This window comes from Schistocerca piceifrons, chromosome 1, assembly GCF_021461385.2.
Source record: "Schistocerca piceifrons isolate TAMUIC-IGC-003096 chromosome 1, iqSchPice1.1, whole genome shotgun sequence".
Classification (NCBI taxonomy): domain Eukaryota; kingdom Metazoa; phylum Arthropoda; class Insecta; order Orthoptera; family Acrididae; genus Schistocerca; species Schistocerca piceifrons.
In genome coordinates, this window is record NC_060138.1 from 838,596,359 (window position 1) to 838,620,217 (window position 23,859).

Here is a 23,859-nt window from a genome sequence, read left to right on the forward strand (position 1 = left end):
TGGATTTTAATTCCTACACCGAATTTTCCTTTTGTTTCTTTTACTGTTTGCTCAATATACAGATTGAATAACACTGGGGATAGGCTACAACACTGTCTCACTCGCTTCCCAACCGCTGCTTCCCTTTCATGCCCCTCTACTCTTGTAACTGCCATCTGGTTTCTGCACAAATTGTATATAGCCTTTCACTCCCTGTATTTTACCCCTGCCACCTTCAGAATTTGAAAGAGAATATTCCAGTCAACATTGTTGAAAGCTTTCTCTGTCTACAAACGCTAGAAACGTAGGTTTGCTTTTCCTTAATCTTTATTCTAAGATAAGTCGTAAGGTCAGTATTGCCTCACGTGTGACATTATTTCTATGGAATCCAAACTGATCTTCCCTGAAGTTGGCTTCTACCAGTTTTTCCATTTGTGTCTAAAGAATGAATGTTAATATTTTGCAGCTGTGACTTATTAAACTGATAGTTTGGTAATTTTCACATCTGTCAACACCTGCTTTCTTTGTGATTGGAATTATTATATATTTTTTGAAGTCCGAGGGTATTTCACCTGTCTCGAACATCTTGCTCACAAGACGGTAGAGTTTTGTCATGGCTGGCTCTCCCATGGCTGTCAATAGTTCTAATAGAATATTGTCTACTCTAAGGGCCTTGTTTTGACTTAGGTCTTTCAGTGCTCTGTCAAACTTTCCATGCAGTATCATATCTCCGATTTCATTTCATCTACATCCTCTTCCATTTCCATAATATTGTCCTCAAGTGCATCACCATTGTATAGACCCTCTATATACTCCTTCCACCTTATTGCTTTCCCTTCTTTGTTTAGAACTGGGTTTCCATCTGAGCTCTTGATGTTCATACAAGTGGTTCTCTTATCTCCAAAGGTCTCTTTAATTTTCCTGTAGGCAGTATCTATCTTACCCCCTAGTGAGATATGCCTCTACATCCTTAAATTTGACCTCTAGCCGTACCTGCTTAGCCATTTTGCACTTCCTGTCAGTCTTGTTTTTGAGACATTTGTATTCCTTTTTGCCTCCTTCATTTACTGAATTTTTATATTATCTCCTTCCATCAGTTAAATTCAGTATCTCTTCTATTACCCAAGGATTTCTACTAGCCTTTTTATGTACTTGATCCTCTGCTGATTTCACTATTCCATTCCTAAAAAGCTACCCATTCTTCTTCCGCTGTATTTCTTTCCCCCATTCCTGTCAGTCTTTTCCTTATGCTCTCCCTGAAACTCTGTACAACCTCTGGTTCTTTCAGTTTATGCAGGTCCCATCTTCTTAAATTCCCATGTTTTCGCAGTTTCTTCAGTTTTAAGCTACAGTTCATAACCAATAGATTGTGGTCAGAATCCACATCTGCCCCTGAAATGAAATGTCTTAAAATTTGAAACCTGGTTCCTAAATCTGTCTCACCATTACATAATCTAGCTGAAACCTTAAAGTATCTCCAGGCCTCTTCCATGAATACAACCTTCTTCCATGATTCTTAAACCAAGGGTCAGCTGTGATAAAATTACTCTGTGCAAAATTCTACCAGGCGGCTTCCTCTTTAATTTCTCATCCCCATTCCATATTCACCACTTCATTAATCTCCTCACATTCATCAGTCTCTTCATCTGTGGAGTTAGTTGGCATATAAACTTGTACTGCTGTGGTAGGTGTGGGCTTCACGTCTATCTTGGCCACAATAATGCGTTCATTATGCTGTTTGTAGTAGCTTACCCGCACTCCTATTTTTTAATTCATTATTAAACCTACTCCTGCGTTACCCCTATTTGATTTTGTATTTATAGCCTTGTATTCACCTGACCAGAAGTCTTGGTAGTCCTGCCACTGAATTCCCACTACATCCAACTTCAACCTATCCATTTCTCTTTTAAATTTCCAACCTGCCTCTCTGATTAAGGAATCTGACATTCCACGCTCTGATCCATAGAACCCCAGTTTCCTTTTTCCTGATAAGGTCCTCCTAAGTAGTACCCACCTGGTGATCCAAATGGGGGACTATTTTACCCTTGAATTTTTTACCCAAGAGGATCATTTAGCCATACAGTAATGCTGCATGCCCTCAGGAAAAATTATGGCTGTAGTTTCGCCTTACTTTCAGCCGTTCACAGTTCTGGCACAGCAAGGCCGTTTTGGTTAGTGTTAAAAGGCCAGATCAGTCAATCATTCAGACTGTTGCCCTGCAACTAGTGAAAAGGCTGGTGCCCATCTTCAGGAACCACACATTTGTCTGACTCCTCAACAGATACCCCTCCATTGTGGTTGCACCTACGATATGGCTATTTGTCGCTGAGGCATGCGAGCCTCCCCACCAACGGAAAGTTCCATGGTTCATGGGGGGGAGGTGATAGGATACTATTCTTAAAAAAAAATCCTTGAATCCCACCACTGTCCTGGACTAGATCTCCATTAACATAAAATCACCCCATCCTATTATTTACTCAGTTATCTATTTTTCCCAGTTTGTAATTGCATTATTTTACTTCATGCTTCCCTTTATCTATTTTTTCTCACTCTTTATATCATCTCCAGAGTAAACAGAGCATTTATATCACCATCTACCCTCTGATATTTCCCCCTTCATCTTTGTTTCCCTCATCCACACAACAGGTGGGTTCCTTTCATCTTGGTGTCTGAGACACTTGCTTGGCCTTTCTAATATTCCCAGACTGTCACTCTTTCCTCTGAGGAAGGAAGAAATTGTTCTGAAAGCTAGGAACAGTTGTTTCTCTTCCAACTGTCAGCATTATTGAAATTTTCGCTTAAAGCAAAGTATTGGCCATCCATTGTTTTTGCTTTTGTTCTACAAAAGTTGGATTTAATCATTGAACACCATTCCTGTAGGTTCAGTCTAATAAATGTACATCTGCTGTCAAAGTACCTTGTCTGAGAAATAGAAGAGAGCTTTAACGCGGTGTAATTCTAATCACAACTTAAACAGGCACTATGAGCAAAAAGAAAATTATCCACAGAATAGGTGTTCGGTGCAAATCATTGGCTGCTAAGTTAAATGAATTACACTTAAAATTAGTTGAAAATGCAAGGACAAAAATGGGCAATTGGAGGTAGTTTATGTAGACACACCACATGCTCTAACAGCACACATATCATATATGAAAAATGAAGGAAGCTGCAAAAACTGTTTGCTGGCACACCCATGCATGTAAAACTGCTAATTTTGTTTCTTCTAGTGAATGTTTCTTTTTTTGCAGGTATTCAAATTTGCATTTAGGTCATATAAGGTGAGTCAAAAGTTCCAACTACATTATTTGTGGAGATGCTGAAAAACAGAGGGCAGAGTTGTTGGAAATGGAATTATAAATCATGTACTTAATTGTTGTGACACACAATTCACCATTTGAGGTGAATGACAAACTGAAACAAAACAAATCAATGTCATATCTGTACTCCACTTGCAGAGTGGCAAACTGAAACAAATAGTTAAACTTCTATGTCCCACAGCTGCACTGCTTGGACGAAACTGGAGGAATTGTTAAATTTGGTTGCCATCTTGTTGAAGCCACATCCAAATCAGATTCACATAACTCTTCTGCACATTAAGCAATACTGTAGATGTTATTGCTGCACAGACTTGTCTGATGTTTTCCTGTGGTGTGCTTCTGTACACTACAGATTTGAGATGGCCCCAGAGGAAAAAAGTAAAGTGGTGTGAAATCTGGTGACCTATGTTACTGTTCCACTGGATCCCTTTGACTTATCCAGTGCTCAGGTGAAACTTCATTAGGAATTAGTGTTGCTCATCTGAAATGTGGCGGAGGCCCATCTTGCTGAAAGAAAAATACTGTTGATTTGCTAGGGGGTACATCATACATATAGGGCAGGGGTAATCTCTCTAGATGCAATCTGTACAGTCCAGCAGTGAGCTGTTCATTAAATACAGGATCTATGACATCATTCCCATGTATGCCACATCACACATTTACCCTTGGTCAGTCTGATAAGCATCTGCAACGGTGAATAGGTTCACAGTGGCCAAATGAAGAGGGTTGTCTATTCAGTTCCATTCAGATGGAAACAGGTCTCATTAGTAAAATGAATGAAAGTTTAAATGTATGGCTGGTGCATTCATCTTACTGTAAACAACTCACAGGACTGTGTCTTTGCCATATCCATGAAGCTCCTGGACAAGAGTGCCTGTCACATTCTTGAGCTACTTACCGTGTTGACTGTGTTGGACTGTCAGCTAGTACGCTAGCTGAGATTGGATGATCTGTTGCTGTACATGGCTGCCCAGACCATTGTTTGTCATGGATAGTGCTTGTTGCCTTGAACAGCTTCAGTAAATGAGCAATGGTTGTGTAATGTGGGGGTGGTTGATAAGGATGCTGGCTGATATTTCTCCACAGATTTCTGTAGACTGGCAGCATAGAAAAGAACAATTTCCAACCTTCCCTGAATTATGTAGTGACATTGTTGGGTAGTGGAAAAAAGAATCAACTGTGAGGTCATGATTTAAAACACTAAAAATTTTGTCCTCTATCTTTTTTTTTTATCTGCACAAATGAGTTGTGGCATGTTGTGACTTTTGAATTGCCCTGCATTAAATCATGGATAAATATCAATGTGGTCATCAAAAAATGTCGGTTATGTATCTGATGGAGTAGTTCTTTGCTTTTTGTTAAACTTCAGTTGAATAAGCATGAGTAGTTCATAGCAATTGACAGCCAATTACTAATACAGAGCACAGAATTGTTTCTTTGTGAATTGACTAGCTAAAAATGAAGCCCTTTCCCATGGCAATCAAATGGATTGTGATGGACTATAATTCTTTTAAGTTTTGTTATTTTAAACATTCAATGACCACAAGCTGAAATTCACTTACAGTAACAAAGGAAATAAGAAATCTTAAACTATTATTAAATCACAGCTGGGGAAAGATTTTAATATTAAAGTTATTGAAAAATATCTTTACGGAATTTTACTCTAGGAACATGACTGATAGTCAGCTATAAATGTTTGAATTTTTGCTTTGTTAGCTAATGTGCTGAGAGGTTATTTTCTTAATGAGGCATTTCACTTTCTTTCAAATTACTTGATTTATACATTACTGAAACTTATCTACAGATCATGACAGTGGGATGATTACAGAGGCATACATCAAATTAATTCCAGCATTCTCACTTTGTATTGTTTAGGTACTCTTGAGTTAGCTACCTTGGTCAGGTGTAACACAAATCTTGTTAAGAGGTGTGTAATTCTTTGTGTGTTCTTTTCTTTTTCAGATTACAGGAGTAATTATCCTGTCAGTTGGCGCTGTCATTCAGGGAGTTTACTACAAATATGAACACTTTCTGGATAATAGATTCTTTTCTGCACCTGCACTGCTTATTGCTGTGGGAACAATTGTGCTGATAATATCATTTTTTGGATGCTGTGGTGCTGTGAAAGAGAACCACTGTATGATACTTACTGTAAGTTAGAAATTTGAAAGTGACTTTTTAAATGTTATAGGGGTTGTAATACACTCCCTTTTAAAACAGTAAACTGCTCAGTTTCATTCCACCTGTATACCTATGAATTTAGTGGTGTGTAGATTAAAGGGCTGAGATAATGAAACTAATAAATAACTTTACTGTGAAATTAAAAATTACCAAAATAAAGGCAAGGTGGTTTTCACATCTGTGATTACAAAATCTGCTGCTTGGTAAGTTTGAATAGTGTTGCCTTACATTGTGCATTGTAATGTGTTTGGCTGTTCCTTGGTATGTTGTCTGAAAGCTGGTACACACATTTCTGCTGAAGTATATCCCATTCTGATTGGCCCTCAGGTCATCCATTATGTAAGCAGGCTTACTGCTATGACAATGCACATTTCAACTGGTATTATGTTCTTTCAGGTTTGTCTGGTGATATTGCAGACATTCCATTTGTTCAACTCCTCATGGGAAGTGTTCACCAGGAAGGTGCAGTTACTCCAGCATTCATCTTGAAAGATCCACTGTCAAAACTTTGGTGGTAGCTGGACAGTTGGTTGTAGGATTCTTTCCTGGGGTTGTGCAGCCCTCAAATTGCCCTTGATGACATTGGACATCCATATAAGATAAAGTGACTAAACAGTCTCCCTGTTGAACCCATGGAACTGCATGCCTGGCAACCTACTCTTCTCCATTAATTGGGTGCTGCATACATCACGCAGTTATTGGTGACAAAATAGCAATTGTATTGTTCCAGGTTTCTTTGCAGGTGCTTCCTGCCCTCTGGTCTTCTTTCCTCATGCACCAGTGCTGAGCAGATCTCCTGTTCATAATGAAGCTACATTGTGTGGAGGGGGTTGTGAACTTTCTGGGTTGAAAAAGCCCTCAAATTACCTTCAAGAAGGTAGCACACAGTTCTGTTGCATTCTCATGGAGTACCTGAAAGCAATCAACTAGAATTATCAACCATAATTGACCATTGCAAAGTAGAACTTCACTGCTTTGGCTCATGGTAATGGCTGAATATTAAATGACAGCACTGTGGTGGGCAATATACTATACTGATAACCTCTTTCCAACAATGCCCAACTATCTAACTTTAGTGACCCTAAGACACATACCAATAGACTGAAGTGTATACAGGCTGCACTCAGATAAGTTTTAAGAGGTATTTATAATTTTTGTGCTTTTAAAGAATTGTTATTAAAATGAACAGGGTGAGTAAAGTTCTAGTATACTGTGCTTAATAAGAGCTTGTTCAGTATAAACCTATTTAATAGAGCCTTAGTGTTAAGCATAACTTCTGGCTATGAAATCTTCATGTAAAAGGGTACTGTTTATCTGGCTCTTCAGTGAATTACATAAATATTAAATCTTGCTATTTTGCAGAGCCAGTTTCGTATTAAAGTAGTGGATTGTATATATAACTGTCAAGTGAGAATAAATAAAACTGAAACTGCTTTTGAGAACTTCATTAAAATTTATTTAGATTTGTGGTATTCTTGTTCTCTTATAAAAATTAATCATAAAAGCCAACACATAAAGAAAAACATTAAGTGGTACACAGATGAACTTACCAATATGAGGGAAAATGTTATCATTGTACCACATGTATAAAAATTCTCTTAAATATGGAATGGAGCAGAAATATGAACTGTACAAAGTGTATCTTGAATGTAAGAGAACCTACAGAACTAAGCTTAGAATGGCAAAAAGAACAGCATACGAAAGATACATTGAAGGGGCTCCTAATAAGTGCAAAGCTGCATGGAATGTTGTGCAAGAGCATTGCAGGAATGGTGAATTTAGCATAGCTCTTGACCTGGATAAAGTTAATTGTTTTTTCATGGACTCTGTGAGATTAGGAACAAAACTGAAACACTAATGCAAGTGATCTACTTAAGCAACAATCACCTGCAAACAATACCTTTAAGTGGAGATTGCCACTACCTTTGTAAAGTTCTCGAACTCCAAGATAATGGACTACTGTTAGTTATCCAGTTACATAATTAAAAAACAGTGCATATAATAAGTGAACCATTGGCTTTTCTGTTTAATAGGTATATAGAGTTAGGAGTCTATCCTACAACTCTAAAAATATCAAGTTATCCCAATGTATAAAAAAGGGACAAACATGATCTCAAATTACTGACCAGCTTCAATAGTTCCCATTTTCTCAAATATTTGAATCTCTTATAACCAACTAAACTACTACTATGAGCCACATAACTTACTCTCTAATAGCCAATTTGGCTTCTGCAAGGGAAGAAATACCACCACTGCTGTTATTTCAATTGTGAATAAAGTAATAACGGCCTTCAAGAATAAAAATAAAGCCTCACTTCTTTTATGTGATTTAAGTAAGGCATTTGACTGCATTTCTCATATCATCTTACTTGCTAAACTCAAATTCTATGATGTGCAAGATTCTGCATTGGCAGCAATTGAATCATACCTAAACAAAAGGAAGCAGTTTGCCTCTGTCACAAACACTCTTCAATTGCTAGAAGTAAAGACAAGTCCCACAAGGTTCTGTCCTTGGACCCTTCTTTTTTATAATTTGTCAATGATTTACCCCATTGTATCCCCAATACTGTTATTTGTTGTGCTGACACAACTTTGCTTGCTCAGCATGAGAACATCAGTTCTGCAAGATATGATGCAAGATGGCCTGGAAGCAGGACTAAATTGGTTCTCATCAAATACACTGCTTTGTAATCCTGATAAAAACCAACAGATTATACTAGGGTTGTCAAGAGGTTGAGGTGAAAGCAGTTAAAATTCTAGGAATTCATGTAGACTCCAAGTTAATGTGGGAAACACACCAACCATACCTGCACAAAATTGCCTCGAGTTACGTATTTCATGTGGAAACTGAGAAGCCTGGTGACAAGACTATTTGAGTTATTTATTTTGGACTCTTTCAGTCGCACATAAAGTATGGAGTGCTGATATGGGGACATGCTCTTAACATCCCTGAAGTTCTAAAAATTCAGAAGAAAGTGATATGGGCAATGAGCAATTCTGGTAGATCACAGCACTGCTGGCCATTGTTCAGTCAGCTGAAAATATTAAGTTATTAATCTTTATATATATGCCTCAGCATTGTATGCAAAAACAATATAACAGATTTTGAAATGAGGGAAAACACACCACAATAATACCAGAGCAAAACAAAATTAGACATACCTAGGCACAGGCTGACAAGAACAGGGAATTCCCATCTAATCAATAGTTTAAAAATATTTAATAAACTTCCATTTTCTTCTCGGTCACCTCACATAAGTAGATTCAGGAGCAAGCTACTAAACTGGTTACTATAAATCCTTTTTACAATATAACAGAATTTATGAATATAAACTCAATTGACATTAATTTTTAAGGATTTCATTATGTGATGTCACTGAATGTATTTCTTATGTTAGGGTCTATGTTATCATCTATGGGCACTATTTGCAATGCTCATTTAGCTTTAAGTTACTATTCAAGGAAAATGTTAAGATATCAATGTAAACTGCCTATTCAACCTTGGGTGGTCAATGGTGAATAAAGAATCTGAAATAATTGTTCATTAAATGTAAACAGCTAGTTGGTCAAAGAATGTTACTCTTAATACATAATTATATTTATTTAAATTAAGACTACAGTACTACTAACAGCCTGCACTGACTGGGTGAGAAGAAACTCCAACAGGCCTTTCCAAAAATAATTCCTACAAATTGCAAACATTCTGGCATTCCAAATGAAATTATTGTGGAATTAAATGTTAAGTTTGTTCTTATGAAATAATGTACTCAAGAGGGGAGACAAATACATGCTCCATGGATACACACTGTGGCTGAGAGCTCAGATTTCTTGTGGAACTAATCTGCTAATATCATACCTTCAGGCCTGAGATACTATCTAAGAGTTTACAATGATATTGTAATGTTGCAGAGCCAATAAGAAAAAGGACAGAAAGATATATTGTGGATTCATGAGTGTGACTGACTTCGGAAATGAATACCATGACTGAAACAGTATTGTTTTGAAAGAGATTAAACTTTCCCCTCAAATAATTAGTAAATAATGATCATTAATACATGCAACAGTTACCCAACTGTGTGTATAGAAAAAAGAATTATGATCCTGTTGTTTAGTTAATGGGTATTTCAATATTTAATACCCTCACAAATATTACACACATTCATAAATATGCAATGTTTCTCAAGTGTAAGATTACTGTTAACTTTGTATACAATGTTTTCCAGTTTTCTGCATTGTTGGGAGTTATATTCATCTTAGAATTGGCAGCTGGAATAGCTGGTTATGTTCTTGAAGATGCAGCTGTGGAAGTAATAAACAAGAGAATGAATGACAGTATGGTGCATTATAGAGATAGTCCAGAAATAACTATTGTATGGGACAGCATTCAAAAAGAAGTAAGTACTCTGACTTTTACACTACTGTTGCAATTTTGGTCACAACATTTTTTCATTTGGAATTAAAACATATGGTTTTCTGGGGACATAAACCACTGGTTCCACTCTCCCCTGCCCCCAATAATAGCACTAGTCTACTGCAGGAACACCAACTGTATCTTCGCCAGATCAGTTCTCTGTAGTATGTGCTCTATGTGACAAGCACTGTGTATATGTTGTGAGAATAAAAGTATTCATAGTGACAGGAGTGAGTGATTATTTATCATCATAATTATTATGCCCACTCCCCACTCTGGTGATTTGGTGATTTGATCCTTTGCTTCTGTGTACAAAAAATATCATTCAGCATATTTAACCTCTATTTGTCTGGAGTACTGATCTGTTCTTTCAGTATATTTTCATTCATAAAATTTCTGATTACTAGTAACACAAGTAATGTTGTGCAGAGCATCTATAATACAAGCAGCAAAATATAATATAGTTGGGTGATACACAACTGTTCTGATAGTTTTGTGCATTTCTACATTATAATGATAATGAAAACAATATTTTCATAGAAATTGACCAATGATCAAAAAAGTCAAGCAGAACCTAAATCCTTAGACTAAGACAAGTACACAAAGTAAAGCTTGTGTAAAGGGTATCACAGTACTCAAGTATATAACTCCTGTTTTCATATGGTACATGTTTAAGAAGCAAATTTTAGAAAAGAAGAGAAAAGAAAAGCTGGATATTAAGACTAACATTAACAAAGCAGTTCTGGCTGTCAGCAAAACTGGGTGTACCTTTGAAATGTTAAATTTGGGGCAAATCCAGATACTGGATGGTAGTACTCATAGACCAAAATTTTTAAATCCATTTAGTATTAAAGTACTGACACTGATGTGGCCATAATTAAAATACATAGAAAAAATATTTAATGTGCAAAAGATAACACTACCAGTGTTCAAATACTGGTGCTGTAAGGTGGTGTGAATGTAGACCATTCAAGGTGTGTGGCTGGTGGATACTTTAACCAGTGGCAAGTCAAGCATCCAGACCTGCACCTCTAGTCTCACTAAAATTACTGCTGTAGCAGTCTAAATTGAAATATTCACTCATTTGAAAAGAGATATTTACCTCTTCCTTCTTGGAGATGCAGTATCATCCAGCTTTGTGATAAAGAATGCTGTGTAATAAATCATGCCACAATGGCTTCCAAAGTTACCGTATTATGGTATATCCAGGTATCATTTCCAGAGGATGTACTGTAAAGACTTTTATGCAAGTATGTGTTCTCATACACATTCAATACATCCACCCAGAATCATGGTAAGGGGAAGAAAGTTAAAGATTGAAAAATTTGATGTCACCTTACAAAAACATTAGACTACAGATATGTTCATCTTTCTTTCATGCAGCCCTCTTTTTTGGTTTGGCTATGTTTATATTGCATCTTTGCCCTGCACAGTGTTCAGTTACTTATTAACTGACATACTGTATGGATAAACCAAACAGCACTGCAATGTAACCCGTTCGCTGTGGATAATTGTAGAAAAAATAAGTCTTTACAAATGTTAATTTTGAAGGAGATAGCTGAAATAAGCTGCACAGATCTCAGATTGCTTAAAAATAAACGTTCGTGGGAACTTAATTTCTCATTGCTCTGCTGCAGTTGACTCTTCTAATAAATTTCTGTAGTTGTTGTGGTCCAGAGAACACCATGGTTGTCTGATAATGTGAAAGCAATTCAGGTGTGTTTAGATTTTGAACACTGAAAGTTGCTTTCTGTGACTTGGCATTACATCACACAGAGCAGCTCAGTCTTTAAGGTACTGGCCCTGTCTCACACACATTCTCAGGTCTCATAATTGCTGTAAGTAAGTTTTCTTCACACAAAATAATTTTTACGGTTACTACTTCACATCTAAGAATTCATCTATTGACTAAGAGTTCTCATTCAGAAATTCTTTTAATTTATTTTTACAAGTTGGTTAGCTATGTCAGATTTTTAATACTATTTGGCAAATGACTGAAGATTCTTGTGGCAGCATAATTCACCCTATTCTGTGCCAAAGTGAAATTTAATCCAGACTAGTGAATATCATCCTTTCTTCTAGTGTTGCAGCTATGCACTTCACTGTTATTTTTGAATTGGGATGGGTTATTAATGACGAATCCTAAGTGAATATATGTATTGTGAAGGTACTGTGAATATCCTGAGTTCCTTAAATGTCCGCAAGGTGATCTTGGGTGGGCTTCAGCTATTATTCTGATTACATGCTTTTGTGCTATGAATAATTTCTCTTAATGACAAATTGCCCCAGATATGATGCCATAAGAAAGCAGCAAATAAAATAGGCATAGTAGGCTAATTTACTGAAATGTATATCACCAAAATTTGCAATAACCCTAATAGCATAAGTAGCTGAACCTAACCGTTTCAGCAGATCATCGATGTGTTTCTTCCAGTTCAATTTCTCGTCAATGTACACACCCAGTAATTTTGAGTAATCTACCTTAGCAACAGACTTCCATTCAGTCTATATTTATCAATGGTGTTATGCCATTTACTGTACAGAATTGTATAAACTGTGTTTTCTCAAAATGTAGTGAGTCCATTTGCAGAGAACCACTTAATAATTTTCTGAAAGACATCATTTACAATTTCCTCAACTGATTCTTGCTTCTTGGATGTGATTACTATACTTGTATCAGCAAAAAGAACTAACTTTATATCTTCATGAATATAGAGTGGCAAGTCCTTAATATATATTAAGAATAAAGGACCCAAGACTGAACCCTGTGGGACACCATTCTTGATACCTGCCCGCTTAGAGGACTCTGCTGGTTTTTGTAGCTATCTGTACTGTTAATTTCAACCTTCTGCATTGTTCCAGTTAAGTATGAATTAAACCATATGTGCACTGTCCCATTCATACCACCATACTTTAGCTTATCTAGAAGAATTTTTTGATTCACACAATCAAAAGCCTTGGAGAGATCATAAAATATCCCAATGAGTGATGGTCGGTTATTCATTGCATTTAATATTTGATCAGTGAAAGCATATATAGCATTTTCTGTTGAAAAGCCTTTCTGAAAACTAAATTGACATTTTGTTAGTACTTCATTTTTACAAATATTTGATGCTACTCTTAAATACATTACTTTTTCAAGAATTTTAAATAAAGCTGTCAGTGAGATTGTATGGTCGTTTTTAGCATAAGATCTATCCCCCTATTTATGCAGTGGTTTAACAATAGTGTATTTCAGTCTACCTTGAAAAATTCCCTGTTTCAATGAGCTGCTACATATGTGGCTGAGAATCTTAGTTGTTGGGAACAAGCTTTTAGTACTGTGTTGGAAATGCCATCAATTCCATGTGAGCTTCTACTTTAGAGTAAATTTATTATTTTCCTGATTTCAGTAGGAGAGATGGGTTGAACTTCAACTTTATCAAATTGCATAGGTACTGCCTCTTCCATATACTGCCTTGCGTTTTCTAATGAATAGCTGGAACCAGTTTTAGAGAAAACACTTAAATGATTTTTCATGTTTTCTACTTCTGACTTCTAGTTAAACTTTCCATTGTGTTTGGCAGAGTGTCTTCCTGATGCCTTGGTTGCCCTGTTTCCCTTTTCACAATACGCCGAATTGTTTCAATTTTATTATCAGATGTGCTAATCTGACACAATGCACATACTTCTGGACTTTTTAATAACTTTTCTTAATACAGTGCAGTAGTTTTTATAGTGTTTCGTTGTTTCAGGATCATTACTCCTCCTAGCTATAAGATACATTTCCCTTTTCTGTTTACAAGATATTTTTATTCCTGTAGTAAGCCATGGCTTTCTACATAGTTTCTTCAATTATATTTCACTGTTTTCTTAGTGAAACTGTTTTCAAATATACTCACAAAGGTATCATGAAATAGGTTAAATTTTAAATTAGCATCATGTTCCCTGTACATCTCATCCTAGTGTAGTTGTTGCAAGTGTTCCCTAAAATTTTGAAGTGTTAAATCATTAATGGAATGCACTATTTTGGAGGAGTGTTTTGCATTACTGCATTACTATATCATATACTGAAACTAGCTGTGTGTCATAATCAGACAGACCATTCTCAACAGGAAAAGTGTTTATTTGATTAAATTTATCTTGGTCTATGAAATCATTATCTGTGTGCTGCTTTCCTGTACCACCTGATGCCAGGTTGAAAGAACAAAGTAATACTTAAAGGTCAAGCTTTCTATTGGACTCTTTCAGAAAATCTGCTTTGAAATCCTCACAAACAATCAGTTTTTCAAAAATAGTTGAAAATTTCCCAGTGGGGACCTATACACAGCTACAATTATAAAAATGCCTTTATTTAGTTAAAGCTCACATGCACAAGCTTCTGTGTTGCTCTATGCAAAATTTTTTAGTTTCCAAATTTTTCACACTGACTGATTTCAACGTATATGGCAACTCCTCTCCATAGTCTACTTAAATGTGCTGAAAGCTTCTATCCACTTACATTTACCATTTCCATACCTGTGACTATATGATGATCACAGGCATAGTACATCTATTCCACCCTCAGTTCCTAAATCTTGTATACAAACAAGAAGCTCATCTACTTTGTTTTTTAATCCCCTAATATTCTGATGCAATATATTAACATTCTTTACTGTGCCTTTAAGTGAATCTTTAAACATACTATTATTATTTTTCACTGTACTGTTTCTTGTGATATTTTCACATCAGTAGTACCTGCCTGCCTGAAATTTTCATTAAGTTTAATTTCAATCAATGTAGGATGAATGGATACTGACTTTATCCTAAAAAGTACTCCCATGAGTTTGTGGCCCCCATTAAAGATTTTGCTATCATCCCAATTGAAACACTTCCTTAAACAATTTTTGTCAATTACACTCAGTGGTTAAAAAATTACAGAATGTTACCATTCAGTGGTTCCAATTGAAATACATGAGGTAAGATAAAAGACATATTATGTTTTATTGATAAATCAGTGAAACAATGTGAATAAACAATGCTGATTGCATTGTTTAAACTTCAGACATGATACTTGTATACTTGGATAACAGGATGTAAGTGGTAGATGGCTTACTTTCTAAGACTTCAGTTTGGCCAAAAAATAGTCACAAGGCCTAAAAGAACAGAAAGACATGATAGGACATCACTGTCACCCTACCTGAAGGGAATGCATATGACCAATTGAACTTGAAACTGATCCACTGTATTTCTGCCTCTCAAGAGTAGTGCATTAGACAGGTACAGATCAAAGACTGTTGGCAACTGAAGACTGTCACAGTACTTGTAGCATCTTGGAAACAAAATTGACAGTTACACATACATAATCAGCTGTTGTGTAAAATCTAAAGCAGCTGCTTGCCACCCTCTCTCAAGGTGATTATTGCAATTCAGAGATCACTAGGTGCCAAGGCAGAACTGAGTACTGGATGCCATATCACCTGTGCCTATCATGGTATCAACTGCGTAGTGCAAGAGTACAACCACCACAGTAGCATGTGCAGAGTACAAGCATTAGTGGTGAAAGTTGGCCAGCTGATCCTGTAGATTAGCCAGCTGGTAGTGTCTTGCAGCATCAGTGGAGACTGCAGCTGGTGAAGGGTAGAAGGTGCTCCTGCAGAGGTGCCGCGTCTCACTCGCCTATGCAGACATCTAACATGCAGGGTGTTGTCTGCTGGTAGCATCTGTGTTTCAAAGAACATGCGCAATGCCGTACCAAGATGTATGTGTACCCAAATGCCGATGACAATCGACCATAGGCACTTCGTCAGATTGCTGGCTAATGCCAGTGTCTATTCATCAGGGATTGATCCACTGTCTGTAAATACCTGATCCACTAGCTCAGATTTATGCATCTACCCACACACCCTGTCTACATTGGTGCCAACTGCATGTGACGTTCTGCCCAGCATCTGCAAATAACGCGGCTATTTTCACAGAGCCGCAGAGAATGAGGATCTATATTTCGGCCTCAGCTGTGTCTTCCCATGGAATTTCACTGTGGCAGACATTGGTGAACCAATTAAAGGCACAGATATCTTGGCATCTTTAGCAAGACATCTCCAATACCTGCCTTGCAGACTGGACCACTGGGCTGACAGCCACAGGCTTCCAGCACCAGACACCCACCCAATCTGCCCAGATGACCACCGTGATCTGTGAATATGCCACACTACTGAAAGACTTTATGGCTTTAACAAAGCCACCAGGCATACTGAGGGACATCATACACGACACTGTCCAACACACACAAACTGAGGGGTCACCAATCTCCCGCCAATATCACTGATGTCAGACCAGTTGAAGATAGCAAAAGCAGAGTTTGATAACATGGGTCAAAGCAGGCATTATGCATTTATCTGACAGACCCTGCTCTTTCCCCTGCACCTCATTTGAGAAGTAGGGTGCGTGGGCAGCCTTGCAGAGACTAGAGCTTTAAACACCTCTGTGACTACAACTACGCATTGACTGATGCTTGTGTATACAGTGTACTAGATTGTGCCAATGCCCACACAGATTCTGGTAGCAAATGACATCCCAATGACATATCAATGATATCTATTACTACACACTTTCGCTTATTTGAAAGTTCATGACTTTCAGCCTCCAGAATGCAGCACACGTGACAGAGGTTTGTTGAATCAGTGATGCATGGTCTGTTGCTTTGCTTCACATACCTGGATGACATCTGTCTTCTCAGCACCATCAGAACAATGCTGTCAGCGTCTCTAAGTTTTCCAGTTATTTATTGAACAAGGAATAATGCTGAATGTGATGAAGTGCATCTCAGAGTAGCCACAAATAGACTTTCTAGGCAACCACATTACCCCCTCACTCTCGGTACCATTGATAAGCAAGGCTGATGTTATCTGCCAGCTGCCCCAGCCAGCCACATGCAAAGAATTACAGTGCTATTTAGGGCATATTGAACCTTCGACAGTATATGCTGCATGCAGTTTAGTTAAAGCCACTGATATCCATTCTGGTGGACTGACCTGAGGACATCATTATTTGACTAAATAAATGAAATAAATAAAATGTTTAAACAACAAAGAAAATAAATTTAAAGATACAGGTAAAAAACATTTTCAATCAAAGTATATAATCTTACCATAACAAAACTGTGGTAAAATACCTCATCCTGAGGATGTCAGTCCATCAGAGTGGCTATTAGTGGCTCTAACTAAATTGCATGCAGCATATACTGTCAAAGGTTCAGTATGCCTAAATAGCACCATAATTCTTTGCATGTCCTAAAGACTTCCTGTCTAAACAAGTTATAGTGGATGTGGCATTGGTGGCACATTCTGAGCCAAATGGACTGTTGGCTGTGGTGGTAGATGCGAATCAGACTGCAGTGGGCAGTGTTCTCAAATGTCAGTTAAACCTGGCAGCTGCTAACTTTCTTTTGTAAAAAGCTGACTCCCTCATAAAGAAATGGAGCACATATGAGAGGAAATGACTGGGGATTTACGAAGCTAGAGAGTATTTCTACCCTCATGTCAAGGCTCATGCCTTCAAAATATTTACTGTCCCCAAGCTGCTGATTATTATTATTATTATTATTATTATTATTATTATTATTATGGCAAAAATAACCTGAACAGCTTGCTGAGACAACACTTTGAGCTGCTGTACATAGCCCAATTTACCACAGATGTCCAGCACATCTCAGGTATGGACAACATTTTGACAGAATGCCTCTTGCATCAGAGTAGTCTCTACAATGGAATATATGGCACTTACAAAAGTGTAGAAGTTTGATCAGGAGCTTAAAGGCCTGTGAAGACATGCAGTCATCATTACAACAGCTTGTGAACATTCCTGGAACCAGTGTACAACTGTATTGTGATGCATCCATAGCCATGCCCACGTCCATACCTGCCTCCAAATGTCTGTCAGCAAGTGTCTGAATATCCACATAACCTGAGCCACCCAGGCACAAGATCTATGCTCCATCTAATTCTAGCTCACTTCGTATATCCAGGGGAAATGGAGGACTGCAGAGAGTGGATGAAATGTTGACTGCAGTACCAAATCAGCAAGATTAGGAGGCATGTTCATGCACTAGTAGGTGATTTCCCAATATCAGTGTGCTTTACACATTTCCACACCAATATCTTTTGATCACTATCACCCTCAAATGATCAACATTACCTGCTCACCATTTTCAACAGATTTACTTGTTGGCCTGAAGCAGTCCTAGTAGACAATCTTAGTCAAAACCTTGACACCTTCAAAAGGCACTGGATTTTGCAGTTTGGCTGCCCTTCCCATGTCACAACAGATAGAGGCAGTCACAAAACTGGCAGCACTTTGCAGCATGAGCCATAATTGGATGGCCAGCTACCATCCAGCCAGGAACAGAATCGTGGAATGATGGCACTGCACCCTAAAAGTGGGTCTGATATACTCTGTGGTCAGGTGGACTGAGGATCTACCAGTTATCCTTGGGCTTCACAACACCTACAGACCAGACCTGGGTGGTTCCTTGGCAGCTGGTACATGGAGAAACACTGAGAATATGCTGCAATTTCATAGAAGCTGCCACACCCCGGTCCCCCATCAAGAGACCTATCAACACTTATTGGGCATCTTGGAGAGATACACCCCCACAGCTATCCAGACGTGGTACTGGTCCACTGTTCACACACACAGACTTCAGCTTGTTCTTACAGGATGCAGTGTAGTGTTGTGTGGTGACAGACTGGCCCTCCAGCCACACTACGTAGGGCCACACGCAGTTGTCAGCAGGAGAAACTGCACCATGGATATTATCTTTGATCAAAAATAGACCATGGTCACCAGACATGACAGTATGTATTCCATGTGTGGGCTGACAACCACTACCTACTCTGCTGCCTGGTCCAGCTTCCACCTGTGCCCCAGAAGCCAGCAGCCTCTGTACCACAGTGCACATGATCTGGCAGTCATGTGCACTTAGCAGTGTACTTTCTAGATGGCACTCTGCTCCCACTGAGGGGGCTGTTGTAGGGACCACAGATGTCATCTGGTACATGTTGTTAGTGCACAAGTCTCAAGTGTCAATTTCATTTGTGCGCTAAGTAGTTGACATGCAAAGCTTTCTTTTGTTACATTTTGTATGTTGGTTGTTCTTGGTTTTTTACTTTGTCTCGTGTGGGTTCCTATGCACAATGTATTTAGTAATGCAGGCAATCGGAACTCACAAAGTGCAAGTGATCTGTTCCCACATTCCTAGTCCGCGAGTTCAGCATTCAGTCCAAGTATTTGGCATTCTATGAACAAATAAACTACTGTCGTTGTGTTAAAGATATTCTAGTGTACAGGTTATTCCTGTAGCACACACAGCAGTCTAAAGGCCTGATTCTCATACATAGAGGCCAAGCTCTAGATGCTGACTAACACATTCAAGGGAATGATTGTGCTGATATGAGCTGAGGAGACATCCACAGTAGGCATGCTGCCATTGCAAATACCATAAGGTGACTTACGGCACATCTGACATTATACCTTACAAAAGTTGGAAGAAACCTGGAATTTAAAAGCCTTCACCAAGGAATGGGGCAGAAACTTTGCCCCTATTTAAGAGAAGCTGTTAGCTTGTTGCATTTATACACTCCTGGAAATTGAAATAAGAACACCGTGAATTCATTGTCCCAGGAAGGGGAAACTTTATTGACACATTCCTGGGGTCAGATACATCACATGATCACACTGACAGAACCATAGGCACATAGACACAGGCAACAGAGCATGCACAATGTCGGCACTAGTACAGTGTATATCCACCTTTTGCAGCAATGCAGGCTGCTATTCTCCCATGGAGACGATCATAGAGATGCTGGATGTAGTCCTGTGGAACGGCTTGCCATGCCATTTCCACCTGGCGCCTCAGTTGGACCAGCGTTCGTGCTGGACGTGCTGACCGCGTGAGACGACGCTTCATCCAGTCCTAAACATGCTCAATGGGAGACAGATCCGGAGATCTTGCTGGCCAGGGTAGTTGACTTACACCTTCTAGAACACGTTGAGTGGCACGGGATACATGCGGACGTGCATTGTCCTGTTGGAACAGCAAGTTCCCTTGCCGGTCTAGGAATGGTAGAACGATGGGTTCGATGACGGTTTGGATGTACCGTGCACTATTCAGTGTCCCCTCGACGATCACCAGTGGTGTACGGCCAGTGTAGGAGATCGCTCCCCACACCATGATGCCGGGTGTTGGCCCTGTGTGCCTCGGTCGTATGCAGTCCTGATTGTGGCGCTCACCTGCACGGCGCCAAACACGCATACGACCATCATTGGCACCAAGGCAGAAGCGACTCTCATCGCTGAAGACGACACGTCTCCATTCGTCCCTCCATTCACGCCTGTCGCGACACCACTGGAGGCGGGCTGCACGATGTTGGGGGGTGAGCGGAAGACGGCCTAACGGTGTGCGGGACCGTAGCCCAGCTTCATGGAGACGGTTGCGAATGGTACTCGCTGATACCCCAGGAGCAACAGTGTCCCTAATTTGCTGGTAAGTGGCGGTGCGGTCCCCTACGGCACTGCGTAGGATCCTACGGTCTTGGCGTGCATCCGTGCGTCGCTGCGGTCCGGTCCCAGGTCGACGGGCACGTGCACCTTCCGCCGACCACTGGCGACAACATCGATGTACTGTGGAGACCTCACGCCCCACGTGTTGAGCAATTCGGCGGTACGTCCACCCGGCCTCCCGCATGCCCACTATACGCCCTCGCTCAAAGTCCGTCAACTGCACATACGGTTCACGTCCACGCTGTCGCGGCATGCTATCAGTGTTAAAGACTGCGATGGAGCTCCGTATGCCATGGCAAACTGGCTGACACTGATGGCGGCGGTGCACAAATGCTGCGCAACTAGCGCCATTCGACGGCCAACACCGCGGTTCCTGGTGTGTCCGCTGTGCCGTGCGTGTGATCATTGCTTGTACAGCCCTCTCGCAGTGTCCGGAGCAAGTATGGTGGGTCTGACACACTGGTGTCAATGTGTTCTTTTTTCCATTTCCAGGAGTGTATTTGTTGAGTGCTGTATTACTTTCTCCATTTGGAGAAAAATAACTAATCTGAAAAAATTACGGCTTTTATGCTTAAGCTACTTAGCATTTGTTTCTAGACACTTAACATTTACGTAACACTAAACAGAATATTGTCATTAGTCTGTAAACGGACAATTGAGATCTGTTTAATGAGAGTTGAAGGTTCTCGTGAACTAAAATATTTACAAAATTACATAAGTTTACATAAATTCCTTTAATTTGTTTTGAGTAGCCAGGAATTGAAGGGGTCACAAAAAGTGCTAACTCTCATTTAATAATGATTGATCTGATAGTTATGTACTGAATGTAACAATTAGTTCTTTAAGTAGGCAACTATCAGAAAATATTATCTCCTACATAACTTGTTTGGTATTGTATGTCCTTGCCTTTTAAGACATCTTCTTTCCTTAAGACAGTAATGCAAAATATGCTGTTGTTTATTAGTACTTTCTTCTGCTGACCCTCTTCAGTTATTTCTATGCCTCATGTCTGCCAATTGTCATGTAACTTAAAATGTCGGTTTCACAAAGTGTGCCTAATTCAGTATGTACTCAATTAGTATTCATCTTTTCCAGTTCAGTTGCTGTGGGACCAATAATATTACAGACTGGGGTGTTGTATACAAAAATGAGTCACTACCAGACTCTTGCTGTGCCAGTTTCTTACATACACAGTACAGCTGTAATGTCACAATGGCAGAAGAGCATCACATTAGGAGCTGTCATGTTGCAGTTCAAGAATCTGTAATAGCAAATGCTGTTACACTGGGTGGTGTTGGTGTTGGAATAGCATTTATTCAGGTTAGTGTAAATTAAAATTGAAGTTTGTGGTAAAGTTGTCACTTGTGAGCAAAGCACAGATGATTCCTTCAAAAAGGAATCATACTATGCCAGGCATAGCTTGTGGTAACTCTAATAGTGCCTTCATTGGAAGGATATTACCTTATATCCAATCATTTAGTCCTGAGTGATGGTTACCAAAATTTGTCATGTAGCTACTACAGTAAACAATCTTCCTCTGAACCTTAAAAGTATTGTAACACAGTTGTGGTGCTGCCTTTGGATAAACAATGAAATGTTTGATATGGCGATAGTTAACGTAAGTGTTTGAAATACTTTGGTGAGGAGGCAAGGGAGATAGTCAGCCCCTCTTCCATTTAAATTGCTGATTAATGTATTGCTTTACAGCCGAGAAAAGGTTTCACACTCCATTTCTTACTGTGTGTGAACTGAACAATACTTATCATTAAAAAGCTTCACGCATGTTCCACACTGTGCTGCCACAGGTGTTAATACTGTAAAGTACATGTAAATCACCACCACTGCTACTACCACTACATTTGCTGCTAAATGCTATAAACCACAGGCTACTAAAAATGCTTACATGTGCAACTCCACAAGGTGCAAGGTACTTGACACCTGAGCATGTTCAATGAATGGTGTGGGAAATTAAAGCATTTAACAGCATTTAAAGTGGTGCATTACATACTTCCTGTGTTTGATAATAGATGAACTACTTTAATTGTGATAACAATAATTCAAGGGGAACTAGTACACCCTATATTTTTGGAAGGATTTAAAATTTTGTCTCAATGTTTCCTGTTATGAACAGGTACACCATACGTTCCTTTCTCACAACACCTGCAATGTACTATTGTGATATTTTTGTTTCAGCTACTGGGAATTATTCTGTCCTGCTGTCTCGCCAAGTCCATACGAAAACACTATGAATCTGTGTAACATTAGAAATTCCTCTATGTAAGGCAAACATGTACATGATTCATCAACTGCAATTTTCAGACTGATGCATGTGAAATGAAGTAAAATCATGTTGTGCCATACTCAAAATTAAAAGCACTGAAAGTTATTACAGTTGATCTTGTTGTTCAGAGACAATTACTGAGAACTGTTGTGTAAATAAATAATGGTAAATTCTGTGTTCCTTTTGTATTAAAACTAAAATTTTAACAAATAAAATTGAGCTCAAGTTTGATTATAGTGAAACTTTCTACTCTACCTTCCAACTTAAAGTTACAGTGAATTAATCCTACTGATGGGATTATTGGTCTGGTCTACAAAGACAATGTATGGTGACTTCAGAAAATTTAATTTCAAACTTCCTTGTTTCACACCAGTAAACAAAAATTGCTAGTGTTGCTGAACAACAAATTCAAAAATGTACTGGGTCTGGAGAGACCAATGTATTCTAGTTGCCACATTCCCTGGTGATACAAATACTTCAATTATGTGAAGGACTGTGTGTTGGAAATGGAGATTAGTACATTGAGAGCATATATTGTAGATTCCTTCAGTGATGCCAAAATTGCAAAATTTTCTTGTCGCCAATAAATAATACAGCTGAAATAAATGTTCATAATTTGCAAATCAAATGTTGTGTTACATAAGCAGCTGTGGATTCAATGTCTGTTGCTTCAGGCAGGCACACATCTCTGTAAGAACATTGTTCAAAGTGAACTGTCAACACATTGTACAATACAGAAATTGCTGGGGTTGGGAAATGTTAGCATAAAAAGGTAGTATGGGCAAAATTAACTTGAAGATGCAAAGTAAATGTGTTACGTAATGTCCCCACATTTGTACTTCACTTGGATAATATGAATAAACATTTGAAAGCTTCTTTAGAAAATCGATGTAGACTTGTTGCACAGGTTTGCATGCTACACAGCACTTCAGAACAACTCGGTGGTTACCAACAGATTTGAAAAGCTACTAAAATATGTATGTGTGGAATGCTACTGGACTTCGTCATCTGAAAGTGTTCAAAGATTAATGGGGTAAGCTTTCTACTAAGAGATGTGATAGCTTTCAGATCAGACATGCTTTTATGTATTTAAATAGTTTAAATGGTTCAAATGGCTCTGAGCACTATGGGACTTAACTTCTGAGGTCATCAGTTCCCTAGAACTTAGAACT

General features: G+C 38.7%; 1 protein-coding gene across 1 annotated transcript in view; it reads left to right on the plus strand.

Moving 5' to 3' along the window:
* The window catches only part of LOC124714972 (CD63 antigen-like), a 59,039-nt gene extending 36,121 nt beyond the window's left edge, over window positions 1-22,918 (plus strand). Inside the window, exons 2-5 of the mRNA XM_047243064.1 lie at window positions 5,259-5,447; window positions 9,701-9,871; window positions 21,502-21,726; window positions 22,600-22,918. Coding sequence (XP_047099020.1) covers window positions 5,259-5,447; window positions 9,701-9,871; window positions 21,502-21,726; window positions 22,600-22,665 — 651 coding nt within the window. The 3' untranslated portion in view covers window positions 22,666-22,918. The remainder of the gene's footprint in view (window positions 1-5,258; window positions 5,448-9,700; window positions 9,872-21,501; window positions 21,727-22,599) is intronic.
* The last annotated feature ends 941 nt before the right edge of the window (window positions 22,919-23,859 follow it).